The 20000-nt window shown below is 45.4% G+C and overlaps 1 protein-coding gene and 1 non-coding gene across 27 annotated transcripts in view; both read right to left on the reverse strand.

Annotated features, from left to right (window-relative positions):
- The window catches only part of NUMA1 (nuclear mitotic apparatus protein 1), a 77680-nt gene that overhangs the window by 31258 nt on the left and 26422 nt on the right, over positions 1-20000 (reverse strand). For 16 of the 26 annotated variants that reach the window (XM_063728181.1, XM_054525974.1, XM_002822189.3 and 13 more), the window contains one exon: positions 1664-1737. In XM_063728181.1, coding sequence (XP_063584251.1) covers positions 1664-1705 — 42 coding nt within the window. In that variant the 5' untranslated portion in view covers positions 1706-1737. Of the gene's footprint in view, positions 1-1663; positions 1738-6092; positions 6506-6654; positions 6846-7142; positions 7239-7519; positions 7842-20000 lie in introns of those variants that run through there. The other 10 variants (XM_063728182.1, XM_009246794.4, XM_009246795.4 and 7 more) reach the window with 9 other exon arrangements.
- On the reverse strand, positions 13547-13653 carry LOC112135589 (U6 spliceosomal RNA). The gene has a single exon (XR_002916852.1). It is a non-coding gene; the product is annotated as a U6 spliceosomal RNA (small nuclear RNA).

The raw sequence follows: 20000 nt of genomic DNA on the forward strand, positions 1-20000 counted from the left end.
TTTATTGAGATAATATGCTAAATGACTGCATGTATGTGGGTACTTGTGCACACTAAATGTATCTTATTATCCTTGTAATAACCCCATGAGGTATTTTATTTTATTTTTTCATGGTGCCAAGAGAAATTAGAACTCTATGAGGTATTTTAATTTAAAATCATCCCCATTAAAAAAAATGATACTGGCCAGGCGTGGTGGCTCACACCTGTAATCCCAGCACTTTGAGAGGCCAAGGAGGGCGGACCACAAGGTCAGGAGATCGAGACCATCCTGGCCAACATGGTGAAACCTGTGTCTACTAAAAATACAAAAAAATTAGCTGGGCGTGGTGGCGCGTGCCTGTAATCCCAGCTACTCGGGAGGCTGAAGCAGGAGAATTGCTTGAACCCGGGAGGCAGAGGTTGCAGTGAGCCGAGATCACGCCACTGCACTCCAGCCTGGCAACAGAGCAAGACTCCATCTCAAAAAAAAAAGATACTGAAGATACTGAGAGGCCAACTTGCCCTGGGTCAGAGAGACCAGTGCTGTAATTCTATGCTGGGCATGTGACTCTGAGGCCCATATTTATCACCACACTCCATGGTCTCCTCTGTTTCTTTAGCTTTATTTATTTATGATTTTTATGTATATTTTTGAAACATGGTCTCACTCTGTTGCCCACGCTGGAATGCAGTGGTGCAATCATGGCTCACTGCAGCCTCAACCTTCAGGGCTCAAGGGATCCTCCCACCTTAGCCTGCCAAGTAGGTGAGACTACAGGTGCACGACACCATGCCCAGCTGATTTTTAAATTTTTTGTAGAGACAGGTTTTTGCCATGTTGCCCAGGCTGGTCTTGAACTCTTGGGCTCAAGCGATCCTCCTGCCTCAGCCTCCCAAAGTGCTGGGATTACAGGTGTGAGCCACCACATCCAGCCTCTCTAGCTTTAAATATCCAGTGCACTCTATTATTTTTTCATTTGCCATTGTCTCTGGCAGAAAATATACGAATCATCTAGCAAAAGAATTTTGATGAAGTAATTGGCAAGGCAACATTTGCTGATGGACAATGGCAACAGACAGAAAGGTGGTAAGAGAGTGATGCAAACCTCGTCCTAGATTAAAAGCCTTTGAAGACCAAAGTCCCTGCATATGTTGGTCATTAAGGTCAGCATTTACCCTTTTTTTTTTTTTTTTTTTTAAATTTTTCAGACCAAGTCTCGCTCTGTTGCCCAGGCTGGAGTGCAATGGCGTGATCTCAGCTCACTGCAACCTCCGCCTCCCGGGTTCAAGTGATTCTCCAGCCTCAGCCTCCCGAGTAACTGGGATTACAGGTGCCCGCCACCACACCCAGCTAATTTTTGTATTTTTAGTAGAGACAGGGGGTTTCACCAGGTTGGCCAGGCCGGTCTCAAACTCCTGACCTCGGGTGATCCACCTGCCTCGGCCTCCCAAAGTGCTGGGATTACAGGCATAAGCCATCGCGCCTGGCCCACATTTACCCTTTTATTCAGAAAAATACACACGGAGCAGATGAAAATGCATTTCCATGCTGTCTAAAGGAAAACTATTTAGTCTAGAAATGAGAAGACTTTACATAGCCCTGGCTCCTACAAAACTCCTCTCCTAACTCTCTCAAGCTTCCTGGAGAAGTATAGCCAACAAAAAAGAGGAAGACTACTCACCCAAGAGAGGAGTGCAGACCCCCGGGTGGTGTGGAGTGTCATCTTGGTGATACCAGACAGTCACTCCAATGCGCCTGGAACCCAAGAGAGGAAGAAAAGCAGTTAAGCATATCAGATATCCATGATCAAGAAATAAAGGCGAAATGGTTCCATTTGCCAATTCTTAACACTTAAATCACTCTTCACTGAATCCACGAAGACACCATGGGAATTTTTAGAAAGCTGAGTACACATGAAAATTACTATAGAGCTTATATCAGAGACGACAGGAAAGAATTGTGCATTTAACTCAATGTCTACCCCATGTAATTTTTCAGTTCCACAGAAGATACAACATTCAAAGCTGGCCTTCAACCCTACTCTTTGGGACATGATGCCCTTAAATATGGAACAAACATGGTTTTCAGACAGACCTGGGTCTGGATGCTGATTTAATGTGACCAGGGTCATAGGACCTTAGACAAGCAACATAACCTCTTTTAGTCTTTTTCTTTATCTGCAAAATGGGATCCACATACACCTCTCTGGGTTATTGTGATGCTTAAAGATAAAGCAAATAGTACGGTGCCTGGCATATGGTAGGTTGTCAATAAATAATTACTGTTCTTAAGCAGAAATGTTGATTTCCAGCACTTTCTACAGGTACCCAAATTGTACCTAACAATACCTAAGTCCTTGGGGAAACTGTTCTAGTTTCTGGATTTTTATATCCTCCACAGAAATGTCTCACAAACACGGTTCAAATGGGGGACTGAGAATATCCAAACGTAGTCTCTGGATGAGGTCAAGCCCAATTCCAGAGGAAATCCCATGGGACATTTAATGAAAATTAGGCACCTGTCCTGGTGTTCTCATCCCCAATTTCCTTTCCCATTGAGATTCTGCCACCTGCCTGCCAAGCTGCCCAAGAGACCACAGGCCAGATAACTAAATATTCACCAATACCTCCTAGCAGCCCTTATAATTTTCACTAATCTCCAGGGGCACAATGAGCCCTGCCCCCCCATCTCCTGCCACAAGTGCTCCGTCTGTAACTACTCTAGAAGTAGGAACAAGAGTGGTAAGAGCCACATCACCTGTAAGTCTCCCCATATATTAGCATCTCCAGAGTGTGGGCTCTGTGGAACCAGTCTACTGTATGCAAGTTGGGGATAAAGAAAGACATCATTCTTGCCCACAAGGTGCTCACTGTCTAGTAAGGGAAAGAGATACAAAAATCTGAAAATTCATTCCCCATTATCTCTTGGTCCTTCCTATCCAAGTATACTCTGTTTATCACCCAACTGAAAGGTATTTTCTTAATTCCTAAATATGATCATCCTCGCTGGGAGCAGTGGCTCACGCCTGTAATCCCAGCACTTTGAGAGGCCGAGGCAGGTGGATCGCGAGGTCAGGAGATCGAGACCATCCTGGCTAACATGGTGAAACCCTGTCTCTACTAAAAATACAAAAAAATTAGCCGGGCATGGTGGCGGGCACCTGTAGTCCCAGCTACTCGGGAGGCTGAGGCAGGAGAATGGCATGAACTCGGGAAGCGGAGCTTGCAATGAGCCGAGATCGCACCACTGCACTCCAGTTTGGGTGACAAAGCGAGACTCCGTCTCAAAAAAAAAAAAAAAAAAAAAAAAAAAGATCATCCTGTGCTAGAAGCTACATGGAAAATGGGAGACAATGACATGGTCCTTGCCTTTGAGGGGCTTATAGCAGGGTAGGGAGTAAAATTAAACATACATGAAGCACTAATAGAAGAAAATAATTAAATGCTAAATATAACTAAATGCTAATTACAATTAAGTGCTTCCTGACCCTGCAAAATCCAACATGATTCCGAAACATGTCATACCAGCATCAGTCTTGGAATTGAGCCAATTCACCTGGGCTTTGGCAAGGGCAAATGAAATGGTTAAGAGAGCTCTCAGGAGGGCAGAGAAGCTAAGGGGCTTATGTTCCTCAGTCTTGGATAATTATCATCAAGTATGCCCTATCCATGGGCAAGACTGTGTAGCCCTTGAGGCCAGGCATGGATGGATGCAGATAGCCCCAACTACTGCACTGCAATAAGGCTTTTCTGTGGCTGACAAGACTAAAGCTCGAGGGACCACACTTGGCTCTGTGGTGGGGCGGCAACAGCCAGACACTCAACTGGGGCTTCTTTAAAAAAAGGCCTCTGCGCTATTAAATCACAAGGAATGAGGCTGAGATCACCTCTCCCCCATCCTCACTGCTGCCTATAGACTTGCAGTCCTTTTGATGAGGCCCAACACTTCGAAATTTTATCTGCAACTGCAGGCAGATCTTGCCCCCTTTGAAAGATTCACAGCTGTGCTACTAAAAATGTCCTGAGGTTTAACCAACCTCTTCATCTCAGAGGCAAAACATACAACCCTGAGGTTCTCCCAGGAGAGCCTGTCTAAAACTAGTTCCACTGTTCAAGAAAATGAGTGTCAAGGCTAAATATTCTTTTCTATGTTCCCCAGGCACAGAAATACGAGGAACCCAATATTCACCACTAGGAACTCCTGAAAGACTTTGTCTACTCTTCAGTTCTAAGCCTGTAAAGAGGTACTTTCCTAGAGACTGAACATCAGGGTGGGAGAGGCTTCAGGAGAGCCCCAACCATTCCCTCTTCTCTGGGTAAGGAATGACTGAAGCCAGGAGCACAGCTAAGTCTTCTACATTGGGTCTATAGCTTTAAGCAGACTTTGGCTGGGAACCCAAGGGCTCCCAGCCAGAGTACCATCCTCCCCACCCTCCCCCTGAAATCTGAGGCAGGCCCCACCCAGTACACTGGGTGATGCTGATGGAAAAACAGATCCTTGCGATTGTAGCCTGGAACCATTTCACAGAAGGATCTGCTGAGATCCACCCCAGCTGGATCAGGCACCCCCCCAACCCCCGCAACCCTCACTCAATAAACAAAGAAACAAAAGGCCAGGCCCTCTGATGGCACCTTTGGAGTTCCCATCTACCTGATTCTCTGAGAAAGAAATTCCCCCAGAATCTAAAACAGAGGCCTCACCGAGCTGGTAAGGCACCCTCTCTTTTCCCTGGTCTCAAGAAGTAACCAAGGACACAGAAGCAGTTGCGTTATAAACTTAAGGCCCTGCATCCTTTTTACATTTCCCAAACTGACTCAATGCAGCTCCCCCACATCAGGACCAATTCCCACATTTACAGTAACCCCTCTGTTTCCAGAAAATAAATATCAAGATAAGGAAAGTGACACTAAAGAGACACGCAGCCACTCTGCCTGTACCCTCTCTGGACCTTAAAGAGTTAAAGCCTAGCCATGATTTCCTACCAGGGCTGAGGCTAATGTAAACCACCTGCTCAGACGCAAGAAGCAGGACCAGAGGGTCAAGTTGCTGAGCTCTGGAGTCTGTTCTGAAAAAGCTTCAGTTTTAAGTACAGAATAAGTGATAGGCCAAAGGCCAGAGGATCTGAGCTGCAGCAGCACTGCTCTCCTTACCCTGCCCTTGGCCTGGGTGCCAGCTCCTTTTAGACAGCCTCTTAGCCACTTACTGCCCATCAAGGGAACACCAGACCTACCTCAAGATAACACCAAAGTGACCTTTGGTCCCAGAGAGTTGTTAAACTATACCGATCTCTCAGCTCATGGGCCCTTGCTTCTGCTGAACCCTCATTCTCTTAGTGCTAACTCCCACTCCCAGAATTTCAGGGCCCAAAGCCCACACAAGCTCCCACCTCAAAGGGTCCTTCCCAGAACCCCACCCACTTCTCCACCTGATAGTTCCAAAGGCCTACAGCCTCACAGCTCACAAAGGAAATGGCTGCCCCATCTGTGCGCCAGTGCTCACTTGCAAAATTTACCACCACTTACCCTGAGACTCTGCCTGCCTGTAGCCTAAGAATGCCATGCTCTGTACCCCTTTCTTAGAAAGATACTCCCCATCTGAGAGACACCCACATCCAAAGAGTGAAAACCCTGATCTCGGGGCTCCTCCTCCTCCAACTCTGGGACGGATAGGTCAGGAGGCACATGCAAGCAAACACCCAGATCTCACCTGGCAGGTTACCCAGAGGGGCCAGGCCACCCTGCCCTAGGCTAATAAGCTATAAAAACAGCATAGGAAATACTTTGCTGGTACATCCCCTGCCTCTCCGAAGATAAAAGGCAAAAGGACCAGTGGCTCCAAGAGATGCCATACAGAGAAAAACAATCTTTCTCAATTCCTGGGGAGTCCTGGGTAGACCATCTGGTCCAAGTCCAAAGAGTTTCCTGAGGTCGGGGCAAACCAGTTTGGTCCATCTAAAGGGACTAGCTTGGGCTGAAGCCTCCTCCTCTTCACACAGACCATCCCATCTTTGTAGCCTAGAGTTTGGCACAGAACCCCAAAGCCCTGGAGAGGAACAAGGGAGGGATTGCAGAGGAAACCAAGATTCTCTGGTTTCTTCAAAAGTGGCTTACAGATGTCTGCCCCTTCTCCCCGTGCTCTCGAGGGTCCAGATCAGGATGATGGCAAAAGAACTGCAATCAGGAACCAGACCTGCAACCAGGCCTGCAGCCATGTATTGTACACACACACTGACCTGGGCCCCCCACCACTATATTCACACACCCCGGTCCCTACCAGCTGACAAAATGAACCTTTTTTCACTGCCCACCACCGCGCACACACCCACGGCCTCACGCAGAAATGGTGAAGCCCTCTCCTGAGCTGTCTCTACAGCTCAACGTGCAGGCACAAACGCTTTCCTTCTCTGAACAAAAACATGCTGACATCTACGCAAGGGAGAAAGAAAGCAACCCTTTGCTCTGAAAGGCGCCAACTCCCGGATGTTGGCAAGCTCTGCTCCACAGCGCCTGTTTCTGAGTATGTTTACTTGCTCTCCCTCTTCTCTCCCTCCCCTTTAAGGATGGCGCAGGAAAGGGAGGTGAGGGGGGAGAATCCACCCCACCCCCTCGTCCATGTTCGAACAAAAACCAGAAAGAGTGAGGGAGAAAAAGTCTCGGTGCGGGGGGGCCTTACCAGACTCCTAAAGCCAAACGTATCTACAGGTTTTAATCCGCCATTAGCATTTAAATCTTGAAAGGAGAGGAGGAAGGGGGGGCCAGTGGAAAGTAACCCCACACACAAAAGAAAAGTTGTTGGTTTTCTTCTCAGTCTGCCTGGCAGGAGCGATCTTCCTGGCTGACAGCCAGAAGTGCGTCACAGCCAGGAGTCTGCTTTCTTTAAAGGCACAGCAAGCTTCCCCGATCTGGGAGCGACAGCAAGCAGGGGACTCTCAGTGGGGGTGGGGCCCAAAGGGAGGGGGTGCACTGGAGAGGAGGGGCTGCAAAGGGGAAGGCTGGAGGCTTGGTTCACGAACAAGAAAAGCAGGACGAATGGGGGCGACGGGTTGGGGGTGAAGGCACAAGCAGGCAGGCAAAATTACTGAACTCCAACAGCAGCAAGAGCCAAGGCAAACTGTGGCATAAACACACAAAACACATCTTACAGTGGCCTGCCTGACAAACCTGGGATCAACCGGACACTCCCCCTTCGCTCTGTTTTCCACCCAGAGTTTAAGGCAGCAGTAATAATCTGTCCATCTCTCTGGACAGCAATGGAAGGGTAGGACAAGGGCTGTCCTGATAATTAGATCAGCCCCTGCCTGGCAGACCGCAGGGCAAGGAGGAAGACCCGGGAACAGAGGCTTTTAAGAACAAGCAACATGCAGGCCCTTTAATCGGGGGCAGCTTCCTGCCGGCCCCAGGGCAGGCTGTGTCTTTAAGCACAACCATGCCACTCACACACAAAGCGCCTTGCCACCTTCCATGGGCACCGCCTGCCCTGCTCTGGGACACGGCCACCCACTAAGTCCATTCCCCGAGGGAATCTCTCCAGCCCATACCTTCTGCGTGGCAAGGCCAGGATGCTGTGCTGTGCCCGCTCCTCCCCCTCCGCCACCCAAACAAGAAGCCCAGGCAGATTCTGGCCCTGGAGTACAGGCCTGCGCTGTCCTGTGCTGCGTGCTATTGTCGGCTGTGGAATGGCCGCCAAAATCCCAGCTGTGCTGCCAGAACCTAATCCCCTGTTCCGCTGAGCATTTGTGGGGAGGGGCTGAGGGGCCAAGGCACGAGACCGAGTACGCCAGGCACTGGCTGCAGCCCTTAACAGACGCAGGCACCGGGACTTGTAGGCTCTGCTTCTCCTACATGGCTGAAAACAAAAGATGTCTGACTCTTAGAAGACAAAACCACAGCATTTCCCCCCACTGAATAGCGAACTTCACCAAGGCTGAAAGGGAAGCCCACCAGATGGTCAACAGGCACCCCCTAATCTTATGCCACAAACATTTACTGAGCACCTACTATGTGTAAGGCACTCCTATAGGAAACTGTAGGAAGTATACAAAGATGAATTAAGCCCAGCATCCGCACTGAGGTAGGTTGTAATTCACAGGAGATAAGAAATGTGACTTTAAGATTAATTTCAAACTGGTGTGCTAACTTCCATAAAAGCTTTAAAGAAAAATTCTAACCAGTTTAGAGTAGGGAAGGATTACGAAAATGAAGTGCCATTTTAATTTGGACCTTGAAACACAGAGGTAGCATTTCCCCAGATGGAAACAGAGAGGTGTGGGGAGGAAGAGAAAGCAGAGAGGAGGCATGGAAGCAGTGGGAGAAAGGGCTTGAAGAGTGAGGTGGGGTCAGAGAGCTAGGAGAATCTTGAACCTCAAACCAAGGAATCAAAGATTGATAAGTTTGTTATTAACACAAAGCTGTGGTATGACAAAAACTGTGCCCCAAGTTTATTCTGATATATACCTGAATGAGACTAGCAGCAATGAGGAGAGTCAGGAGGCTGCACAGTCAGGAGACAGGTAATGAGGGCACACAAGAGGGTAAGGTAAGAAAGAATGGAAAGGGGGCTTGGCACGATGGCTCACACCTGTAATCCCAGCACTTTGGGTGGACCACTGGAGTCTGAGAGTTTGAGACCAGCCCGGGCAACATAGGGAGATCCCAACTCTACAAAAAATTTCATGAATAAAAAATTAGCCGGGTGTGCTGGCCCGCACCTACAGTTCCAGCTACTCGGGAGGCTGAGGTAGGAGGATTACTTGAACCCAGGTGGAAGCTGCAGTGAGACATTGTGGAGACAGGGTAAAGAACTGATAGGAGGCAGAGAGAGGAACTGTACAGGGGAGGAAAGTATGAGGGATGATATGCAGAATTAAACTGAGGAGATGACAGGATGTCAGAACAAGAGAGAAAACAGAGTATAATAAATAGTAGCTGGTGGGGCATGGTGGCTCACGCCTGTAATCCCAGCACTTTGAGAGGCCAGCCTGGGCAACATGGCGAAACTCTGTTTCTACCAAAAAATACAAAAAACCACACAAAAAAACAAAAACAAAAAATTAGCCAGGCGGAGTTCTTTTTTTTTAAGGCAGGGTCTCACTCTGTCACCCAGGCTGGAGTGCAGTGTTGAGATCATAGCTCACTGTAACCTCAAACTTCTGGGATCAAGTGATCCATCTGCCTCAGCCTCCCAAGCAGTGGGAGTACAGGTGTGTGCCACCATGCCTGGCTAATTTTTTTTTTTTTTTTCCTGTAGAGACAGGCTCTCACTATGTTGCCTAGGCACAGCATTATTTTAAATTATTCTCTAAAAATTCTATGCTTCTCCCAAAGCCCTGGGATACAGGCATGAACCACCACACCTGGCCCAGAGTTGTCTTTGTCTTTTTCTACTAGGGGCTATACTACAGAGGTCACAATCATTGGCTACAGTTTATAATATATAGGCTAAAATGTTTTACATATAAGATAACCAGTAAAACTTCATGATTTAGAAACAAATTAGTGTCTTTTTTAGTGTCAAAGTCCCAGCTACTCAGGAGGCTAAGGTGGGAGAATTGCTTGAACTCGGAATGAGCAGAGATCGTGCCACTGCACTCCAGCCTGGGTGACAGAGCAAGACTCTGTCTCAATAAATACATAAATAAATGGACAGATAGATAAACAGAGAGACAGAAAGACATATAGTAGCTAATGCTGAGTGCATACTATGTACCCGACACTATTCTACTGACCTAATATGTACGAACTCATTAATTTTAAAAACTCCCTTAATGAAGTAGGTACCATTATCATCCAACTTTAGAGAGGAGGATATTGAGCCATGACATTAAATAATTTGCCAAGATCACATAGCAAGTAAATGGCAGAAGTCTCTACCACATGCTGCTAACTATTTGACATTGGCAAGAAACTTCTGAACTTTAGTATCCCTATTTGTAAAACAAGAATAAAGACACCTGTTATAAAGCAATGAAAATTAATTCAATAACACCTATAAGGTGTCCAACACGCTGGCTAGCATGTAAGGCATGGATGGGTGCTTCCTGCGACTAATTCCTACTTGGCATTTTGGTCCCTTGTCACCAAGGTGTCCAAGCAGAAGTTGGCTCACCAATTGTTTGGGAAGCCAGAGAGGGTATTCTGCCTGGAGCAGGAGACTGGATCCTCTGTCTGTCTGCCTTCTTCCCATCAGTCTGCCTCTCTAGATTTTACTTTAGGGTCCAGCTCAAATATTTAATATATTTGATTTAATATTCTCAACTCCTCAAATATTTAACAGTTAACAGGGGTTACTTTGGGGGAGGAGTTAGATTGTAGGGAACATTCACTTGGGGACTTTCTATGCTATATGTTTGCTTTTTTTTTTTTTTTTTGAGATGGAGTCTTGCCCTGTCACCCAGGCTGGAGTACAATGGCATGATCTCAGCTCAATGCAACCTCCGTCTCCCGGGTTCAAACGATTCTCCTGCCACAGCCTACCAAGTAGCTGAGATTACAGGCACCTGCCACCATGCCCAGCTGATTTTTATATTTTTAGTAGAGATGGGCTTTGACCATGTTGGCCAGGCTGGTCTCAAACTCCTGACCTCATGATCCGCCCGCCTCAGGCTCCCAAGTGCTGGATTACAGGTGTGAGCCACTGTGCCTGGCCTTGCATTTATTTTTAATAATCTTGTATTACACTGGTGATAAGAAAAATGTAACTACCTCCTATTCTTGGCACGTATGTGTATATGCATGAAAATCTTGTCTTCACATCTAGAATGGAAATTCCTCAAGGGCATAACCAGTTCCACCTCTCTCTCTCTGTGATCCCCCATAACACCTAGCACACTAGGGTTCCTTAAATCTGCTTCTCCAAACTACATCTGGATGTCAGGTTTACAAATTCAACTTTCTGGCCACCAGAGAATGACTGTGGTGGGTGGTTGGGATGAGGTGGGGGTGGGGGTCAGACCAAGGCTCATTGCTGTAGGCTCCCCATCACCCCGCTGCTTCTTCCAGGCCCTGTAGGCTATTCCCACTGTATCATTTGTAGTCTGTAGTTAGCAATCACTATTAGTAGAAATGGAAGTTCTTATCCAAAGGAGCACCATGAAAGCAAAGGCAAAGCAGATACCAAAACTTTTATAGAAAAGCAAAGTGGCAAACATAATTGTTTGGGTTTTTGTTTTGTTTTTGTTTTCTTGAGACAGAGTCTCACTCTGTCACCCAGGCTTGAGTGTAAGTGGCATAATCATGGCTCACTACAGCCTCAGCCTCCTGGGCTCAAACAATCCTCCTACCTCGGCCTCCGGAGTAGTTGGGACTACAGGTGCATGCCACCAAGCCTGACTAATTTTTGTATTTTTTTGTAGAGACAGTTTCACCATGTTGCCCAGGCTGGTCTCGAACTCCTGGGCTCAAGCGATCTGCCTGCTTCTGCCTCCCAAAGTGCTAGGATTACAGGCATGAGCCATCACAGGCCTGGCCAAACTTAATTTAAAGACTGGCATTATCAATGCTCCAGAAAACGTATAAGGTGAAAATAGGAGGGAGGCCTGCTAAAACTGCCCTGGCCACATATGGCAATGGGTCAGCCCTGAAGCTTCCTATACCAGATAGAATTGATACTGTCTCAAAAGCGTACAAGAGGTCTCCCCAGCCTGGCCCCTTGCTCTAAACTCAAGGCAACAGCTTCCATCTGTGCAGCTTCCGAGAGGCTGAACCTTCCCCTAGAACCCCTCTGCAAAGCTGCCAAGTTTCTGGGCCAGCTCTTCAGGACAGCCCAAGGAGCCTGGCCAGTTTTGCCAGCCTTTCCCTCCTCTTCCTCCCTCCTGTGGCAGCAGCAGAATTTCCACAGCCCCTCTCACAGCCTAGACAGGCAGCAGGTGGCCACATGGCTCCTGCCTGATTCTTACTGTCCTCAGAAGAGTGGGAAAGGAGTGGTAAAACCTTTCTAGAAAAAGAGAAGAAGGGCCGGGCATGGTGGCTCACGCCTGTAATCCCAGCACTTTGGGAGGCTGAGGCAGGCTGATCACCTGAGGTCAGGAGTTCGAGACCAGCCTGACCAACATGGAGAAACCCCATCTCTACTAAAAATACAAAATTAGCTGGGTGTGGGGGCGCATGCCTGTAATCCCAGCTATTCAGGAGGCTGAGGCATGAGAATCGCTTGAACCCGGGAGGCGGAGGTTGTGGTGAGCCGAGATCGTGCCATCGCACTCCACCCTGGGCAACAAGGGTGAAACTCCGTCTCAAAAAAAAGAAAGAAAAAGAGAAGAAAAGAAAGGGGTGGAAAGCGGGGAGAGGGAGAGGAAGAAAGAGAAAGAAAGGAACAAGGGAAGGAAGAAGGGAAGGAAGGAAGGAAAGAAATTACTTTAAATTCAGTAGGGAGGGCTGGGCACAGTGGCTCATGCCTTAATCCCAGAACTTTGGGAGGTCGAGGTGGGCAGATTGTTTGAGCTCAAGAGTTCAAGACCAACCTGTCCAACGTGACAAAATCCCATGTCTAGTAAAAATACAAAAATTAGCTGAGTGTGGTGGCAGGAGCCTGTAATCTCAGCTACTTGGTAGGCTGAGGCAAGAGAATCACTTGAATCCGAGAGGCAGAGGTTGCAGTGAGCTGAGATTGCGCCACTGTACTCCAGTCTGGGTGACAGAGTGGGACTCCATCGCAAAAAAAGAAAAAAAAAAAACAAATTTTAAATTAAAATAAATAAATAAATTTCAGTAGAGTTCAGATAGAGGTTGGAGCAGGGTGGTGACTGGTTAGGAGCACAAAGGTTATTTCAAAGGGTCAGGTGATCCTCCTGCCTCAGCCTCCCAAGTAGCTGGGACTACATGCACATGCCATCGCACCAAGATTTATATTATCATTTTTGAAAGTTTAAACAAAAAAAGTCTGGAGCTGGGTGTGGTGGCTCATGCCTGTAATCCCAGAACTTTGGGAGGTGAAGGTGGGAGGATAATTTGAGCTCAGGAGTTCAAATTCCTCAGGAGTTCAAGACCAGCCTGGGTAACATAGCGAGATCCCCATCTCAACAAAAAATAAAAGAATTAGCCAGACATGGTGGTGTGCGCCGGTAGTCCTAACTACTCAGGAGGCTGAGGTGGGAGGATTGCTTGAGTCCTGGAGTTTGAGGTTATAGTGAGCTATGATCATGCCACTGCACTCTTGCCTGGGCAACAGAGCAAGACACATCTCAAAAAAACAAAAACAAAAACAAATAAATACTAGGAGAGTTCAAGTCCCCAGTCATCCCCATGGGATGATTCTAACACAAATAATTAGCCTGGCACTCAAGGCCCTCCATGACCTGCAGCTTCTAGAGTTCTAGCTTCTAGAGTCGTTATTCCCTTACCCAAACCCTCCACTCTGCCAGGCAGGTCTATAAAGTTACAGTTTGTCCTGAGGATTAGACAAGATGACCGCAGGGGACAGGCTCTGGATTAGCTACGAATTATAACAGTACCAGCAACGATAATGATAGTCTTTATTATGCCAGGACATAAGTGACAGAGAAAAGACTAGAAGGCATTGTATTGGGCAGTTTTGTTTATTATACTTTATTTTTTTAATACAATTTAAAAAAAATATGGAACTCTTCACAAATTTGCATGTCATCCTTGCACAAGGGCCATGCCAAGCTCTATATCGTTCCTATTTTATTTTATTTTGTTCCAATTTTAGTATACATGCTGCCAAATCAAGCACTGGGCAGTTTTAAAAATGAGGAAATCTGAGGCTCAGGAATTAGGTGACTTATATGATCTAGTCATGTAAGTAGTAAGTTGTCCACCTTGTCCCTATATTACTCTCTTTTTTTTTTTTTCCAAGATGGAGTCTCACTCTGTCGCCCAGGTTGGGGTGCAGTGGTGCGATCTCAGCTCACTGCAACCTCTGCCTCCTGGGTTCATGTGATTCTTGTACCTCAGCCTCCCGAGTAGCTGGGATAATAGGCATGAGCCACTGCACCCAGCCAGCCTATATTATTCTCTACGGCTGTTAAATAGGCAATCATTGAGTGAATGAATAAAAGCTAGCACATTCTCAGCAAATCAAAGAAGCTGTGTGCTTTTCCTCATGAAAATCAACTTTTTTTATTTTTTGAGACAGAGTTTTGCTCTTGTCGCCCAGGCTGGAGTGCAATGGCACGACCTCAGCTCACTGCAACCTCCACCTGCCAGGTTCAAGCGATTCTCCTGCCTCAACCTCCCGAGTAGCTGGGATTACAGGCGCCCGCCAACACGCCGGTCTAATTTTTTTTATTTTTAGTAGAGATAGGGTTTCACCATGTTGGCCAGGCTGGGCTTGAACTCCTGACCTCAGGTGATCCACCTGCCTGGGCCTCCTAAAGTGCTGGGATTACAGGAGTGAGCCACCACACCAGGCCGAAAATCAACTTCTTAATCAAAATAATCAAACAGCTCCGATTTCAAAACTAATCACTAAAGAATTTTTTTCTGAGGATCCGAGAGCTTTACAAACATTAAAGGGCCAAAACTCCTCTAAAAACAGCAAGCACCAAGAAAAGTCTTCTACTAGGAGGGATGTTGGCAGTATTTCAAGGGTGAGAGGGGGAGGCTGGAAGGAAATGCTGGTGCTAAAGGGAAGGACTGCTGTTTCAGGAGCCTGACCTTGAGCTTATTTACCATGGCCTCATTCTCCCTCTCCAGAGGATAGTGGCTGATTAATGAGGCAGTGTTGGTAAGCCTGAGGCTTCCTGGGGAGAAAAGCAGAGGGCAAATCAAAACCCAGAGAGGATTCATTATAACATCCAACAGGCCCACTCAGTTCTCTCTCAAGAAGGCCTTTCTACAAAACAGCTAAGAACCTCTCCACCCTGTTTCACTGTCACAGAGGAGTAAAATGGCTCTGTCCCTACAGGTAACATATCAACATATCTAGCACAATGTTTGCTCACAAACACAGAACTAATTATAAGAAATGTGAAAGAACCTGAAATGGAGGGGGAATACTCTTACTGGAGACAGCCTCCATAGTGGTAGAAAACATAGTAGATCTGGTGTTGAAAGCCCCTGGAGGGGTGATGGGTCACTTACTAGCTATGTGGCTTAATGCAAGTCACAGAGGCAAATTACTGAGAACCAAGCTAGGGTCGGATCATCTCTAAAGTACCTTTTCAGAGCCAGGCACAGTCGCTCATGCTTGTAATCCTGGCACTTTTGGAGGCCAAGATGGGAGGATCACTTGAGCCAAGGAATTTGAGACCAGCGTGGGCAACATAGTGAGCCCCTGTCTCAAAAAAAAAAAAAAAAAATATATATATATATATATATATAATTTGTGTGTGTGTATATGTGTGTGTGTGTATATATATATATATATATATATAATATATATTTGCCTATCCATCTATCTATCTATAGATAGATAGATAAATAGACATATATCAAAAAAAGAAAATTGGCTGGGCATGGTGATGTCTGTAGTCCTGGCAACTTGGGAGGCTGAGGTGGGAGGATCACTTGAGCCCAGGAGTTTGGGGTTATAGTGAGCTATGATCATGCCATTGCACTCTAGCCTGGGCAACAGAGTGAGACCTTGTCTCTAAAAAAATAAAATAAAGTACCTTTCCACTTCCAAAAATTCCCATGATTCTTTCCACAGGATACCATTCTCAACAACAAATCTTGTAGTAGAACTTGTCTCCTCAGAATCTGGTCAAAACATCACTAGTTAGGGTGTTCTTTCCAAAAAAAAATAGCAAATCTCCTAGAAACAGGCACATTGTGTGCTACCCTATTAGGACCCACCCCCAAAGCGAGGCACATGTGGGTGCTTCATTAATACTCTGTTGAAAAGTGGAGGTCCTTGGAAACTGGTAGTACCAACTTAGCATGGCATACAATGAAAGGTGATTGGAGCCACACTCGAGGAACTACAAGGCAGCTTTTCGTAAATAAAAGCCACAGAATGCAATTTATAACTACATCTGTCTAAACAGACTAAAGAAAAGTAGCTTTCTATACCTAGGTTTTCACCCCTTCTCCTCCCCACCTCTCTACTTTATCATCCCTGTCCTACACAGCACTGAGACCCCTGTCTTTCTGGTTCCAGGTCCACTTTTCCTTTTTCCACACCAGAATGCCTTTAATCACTGATAGAAATGAACAAACATGAATATGAGTTCTAAACAGGAAGACAGATTGCCTCAAGAACCAACTTGTCAATATGTTACTAATAAGTGAAATAAGTGGGAATGGTGTCTAACATGGGCATGATAAAATAAAACTCTAAAATACATACTGTGCTAGGGATTTGAACAAACTTCAGGATTTTTAAGGAAGACTATGTCTCACATATCAATTAATCTTCCCAAAAGAACCCTAAGAGGCAAGGTTTGTTCCAATTTTATAAATTAGGAACCTAAGGCTCAGTAAGAAGAAAATACCTGCCTCAAAGTCGACTGGTAAGGCTGCAGAGCCAGAACTCAAAGAGACGTCTTCTAAATCCAGTGCTCTCTCCAGCACATCTCAGCTACATCCTCTATCTTTCTCATCAGTATAGGTCTTTATGTATACAAAGCATTTCTGCATTCATTGTTCATACTGCTTCTGCCACAGCTCATGAAAAGGACAATGCAGGTGTCTAAATGGCACCAGATCTATAACCACCTTTTTTTTTTTTTGAGACAGGATCTTGCTCTGTCACCCAGGCTGGAGTGCAGTGGCACAATCATAGCTCGCTGCAACCTCAAACTTCTAGGCTCAAGTGATCCTCCCGCCTCAGCCTTACAAGTAGCTGCTGCTACAACAGGCACGCGCCACCACGCCTGGCTATTTTTAATTTTTAATAGCAATGAAGTCTCGCTATGTTGCCTAGGCTGGTCTCAAACACCTGGGCTCAAGCGATCCGCCTGCATTGACCTCCCAAAGTGTTGGAATTAAAAGGTGTGAGCCACCGTGCTCTCCTAACCACACTTCTAAAGATGCTAATAAATAACGTGATCACCATTAGAGAAAATAAATCCTATGTATCTGGCATCACTGAGAAGTACAAAATTTCACACAAGCAATTTTCCTATTAACTGAAATTTATCCCTTTTAAGGCAAAGCTCTTTCTTTATATCAAAACATATTCTCCAAAATACATAAGACATGTTACTCTTAGAATTAATGAAATTTAATCAGGGATATTCAACCATAAACATGATATAAACATCCTACATACTGTGTTAGGAATTCAATTTTTTTTTTTTTTTTTTTTTTGAGACAGGGTCTCACTCTGCTGCCCAGGCTGGAGTGCAGTGGTGCAATCTCAGCTCACTGCAACCTCTGCCTCCCAGGCTCAAGTGATCCTCCCCACCTCAGCCTCCCAAGTAGCTGGGGCTACCGGTGTGCAGGACCATGCCCGGCTAGTTTTGTACTTTTTGTAGAGATGGGGTTTTGCCATGTTGCCCAAGCTGGTCTTAAACTCTTCAGCTCAAGCGATCAGCCCACCTTAGCCTCCCAAAGTGCTGGGATTACAGGTGTGAGCCACTGTGCCTGGCCCAAGGGTAAATGTTTAAACTTGAGTTTATAATCTTGTAGAGGAAGAGACACATCTGTAACCATAATATGAAGCCAAAGAACATGGGCTTGGGGTGTGCTGAAAGGAAGGTAAGATAACACAAGCAAGGTTAGTGGGGACAAATAACCCAGGGTGACTTACTGAAGAGAAGTGGGAGGCACTGAAGAGTCCTGGGCAGGAGAATGGTATACTACTTGTGCTTTTTGAAAAGATGACTCTAGCACAACAGTGAGGCCAGAGGCAGAAAATGGACTTAGGTGGCAGCTGTAGAGGTAGAGAGAAAACTGCACTGCCAGGGCAGGGGCAGTAGGAACTAAAACAGGTGGATCTGAAACGCATTACAGATGTAGAGACAATGCTCTTAGCATATAGGGGTGTGGGAAAGGTGGGGAGCTAAAGAGAACACTAAGATTCTTGCTTTCATGGAAAGATTTCAGAATGAGAAAATAAGAGTAGGTACTGGTTTAAAGGAGCTGTGAGGGACTAACTCAGGATGGGATGATGGGGAATGCTTTATAGAGGAAGTGACATTTAAGCTAGATATTAAAATATGAGCAGGATAAGTAGTTTCACCAAAAAGTAAAAAAGGAGCATTCTAGGCAGAGAAAACAGCATGTGCAAAGACAGAGCATATTACAGTTGAACAACGGCATGCAGTTTTAGGGAGGTGCATCAGATGATAAGAAGGGTAATAAGTAAGGCCAGGGGCGGTGGCTCACGCCTGTAATCCCAGCACTTTGGGAGGCCAAGGCAGGTGGATCATGAGGTCAGGAGATTAAGACCATCCTGGCCAACATGGTGAAACCCCGTCTCTACTAAAAATACAAAAATTAGCTGGGTGTGGTCGCGCGCCTGTAATCGCAGCTACTCAGGAGGCTAAGGCAGGAGAATCATTTGAACCCAGGAGGTGGAGGTTGCAGTGAGCCGAGATCATGCCACTGCACTCCAGTCTGGTGACAGAGCAAGACTCCATCTCAAAAAAAAAAAAAAAAAAAAGGTAAGTAATATTAAATTGTGAGGCAGTTGCCTCATGCTAAGAAATTGTAGGTGATGAGAAGACAATCAAGGTTTCTAAAGGAAGAGGGTAAAGGGGAGCAGCATGATCAGGGCTATGTTTCAGAAGGGAAACTGTGTAAAGCACAGACTGGAATGGTAAGACACAGGAAGAAGGCAATAGAGCATAATGGCTAAGATTATGAGGTCTGAACTTAAGACAACCTAATACAAATTCTGGGTTTATAGCTTAATAGCTCTGTAACCTTGGGCAAGTTATTTACTCTCTCTGTGCCCTCATTTTCCCCAGCTGTAAAATGGGAATAATAATAGTTATAATAATAATAAATATAGTTATAATTAAATAGTTAAATAATAAAAATAGTTATAATAATAATAAAAGTTATCAGGCACATGCCACCACACCTGGCTATTTTTTTTTTATTTTTGTAGAGACAGGATCTTGCTATGTTGTCCAAGCTGGTCTCAAACTCCTGAACTAAAGTGAAGCTCCCACCTTGGCCTCCCAGAGCACTGGGATAACAGGTATGAGCCACTGTGCCTAGCCCATAGTTCCTAATTACACCTTTTTGTATTTTATTAATTTATCTTTCTCTTACTGCCTTAAGTTCCATAAAATCACAAACTGTGTGCTCACCACTGAATTCTTAGAAATCAGCACAATGGCTGGCACAGCATGAGTGCTTGATAAATACTTCTTGAATGAATGAAAGGTTCCAAACTATATATTTTAAATGAACTCTATTTAAATGTAACCTTTATATAGAACCCCAGGACACACAGAAGAAGACAGTTTGAAGTAAGGGATATTTGAAGACTTGTTCCCTCTGCTTCCCCCTGGTTCTTAAGTCAGTTATTTAGTTCTGTAAAGCTTTACAGAATGCAGTGCAAAAACCATTGTCTGTTACAAGTAAGAAGTAATGTATGTCTGAAGTAAGGCAATGACAATAAAGATGCAACAATAGCTTTGAGAACTATTTATGATGGGCCCTGACAACCAATTACAGTAGGCCCTTTGTATCCATGGGTTCCACATGTGTGGATTCAACCAACCTGAGATGAAAATCATTTTGGGGGAAAAAAAGCATCTGTACTGAAGATGTATAAACTTTTTTTTCTTGTCATTATTCTAAACAATACAATGTAACAACTATTTACATATTATTTACATTGCATTATATAAGTAACCCAAGGATGATTTAAACTATATGAAGGATGTGTGTAGGTTATATGCTAATATTATACCATTTTATATAGAGACTTGAGCATCCAAGCATTTTGGTGTCTGTGTGAAGTCCTGGAACCAATACCCCATAGATACTGAGGGACAACTGTATAAATGAGGAATGAGAAAAGGAAAATTCTTGAAGCACCTCTAAATTTCCTAGCTTGAGTGAACAAATAAATGAACATGTGTGCCAAAAAGCAAGATAAGAATGTAAGAGTGGCTGGGCACGGTGGCTCACGTTTGTAATCCCAGCACTTTGGGAGGTCGA

The sequence above is a fragment of the Pongo abelii genome, chromosome 9 (assembly GCF_028885655.2).
Source record: "Pongo abelii isolate AG06213 chromosome 9, NHGRI_mPonAbe1-v2.0_pri, whole genome shotgun sequence".
Lineage (NCBI taxonomy): Eukaryota > Metazoa > Chordata > Mammalia > Primates > Hominidae > Pongo > Pongo abelii.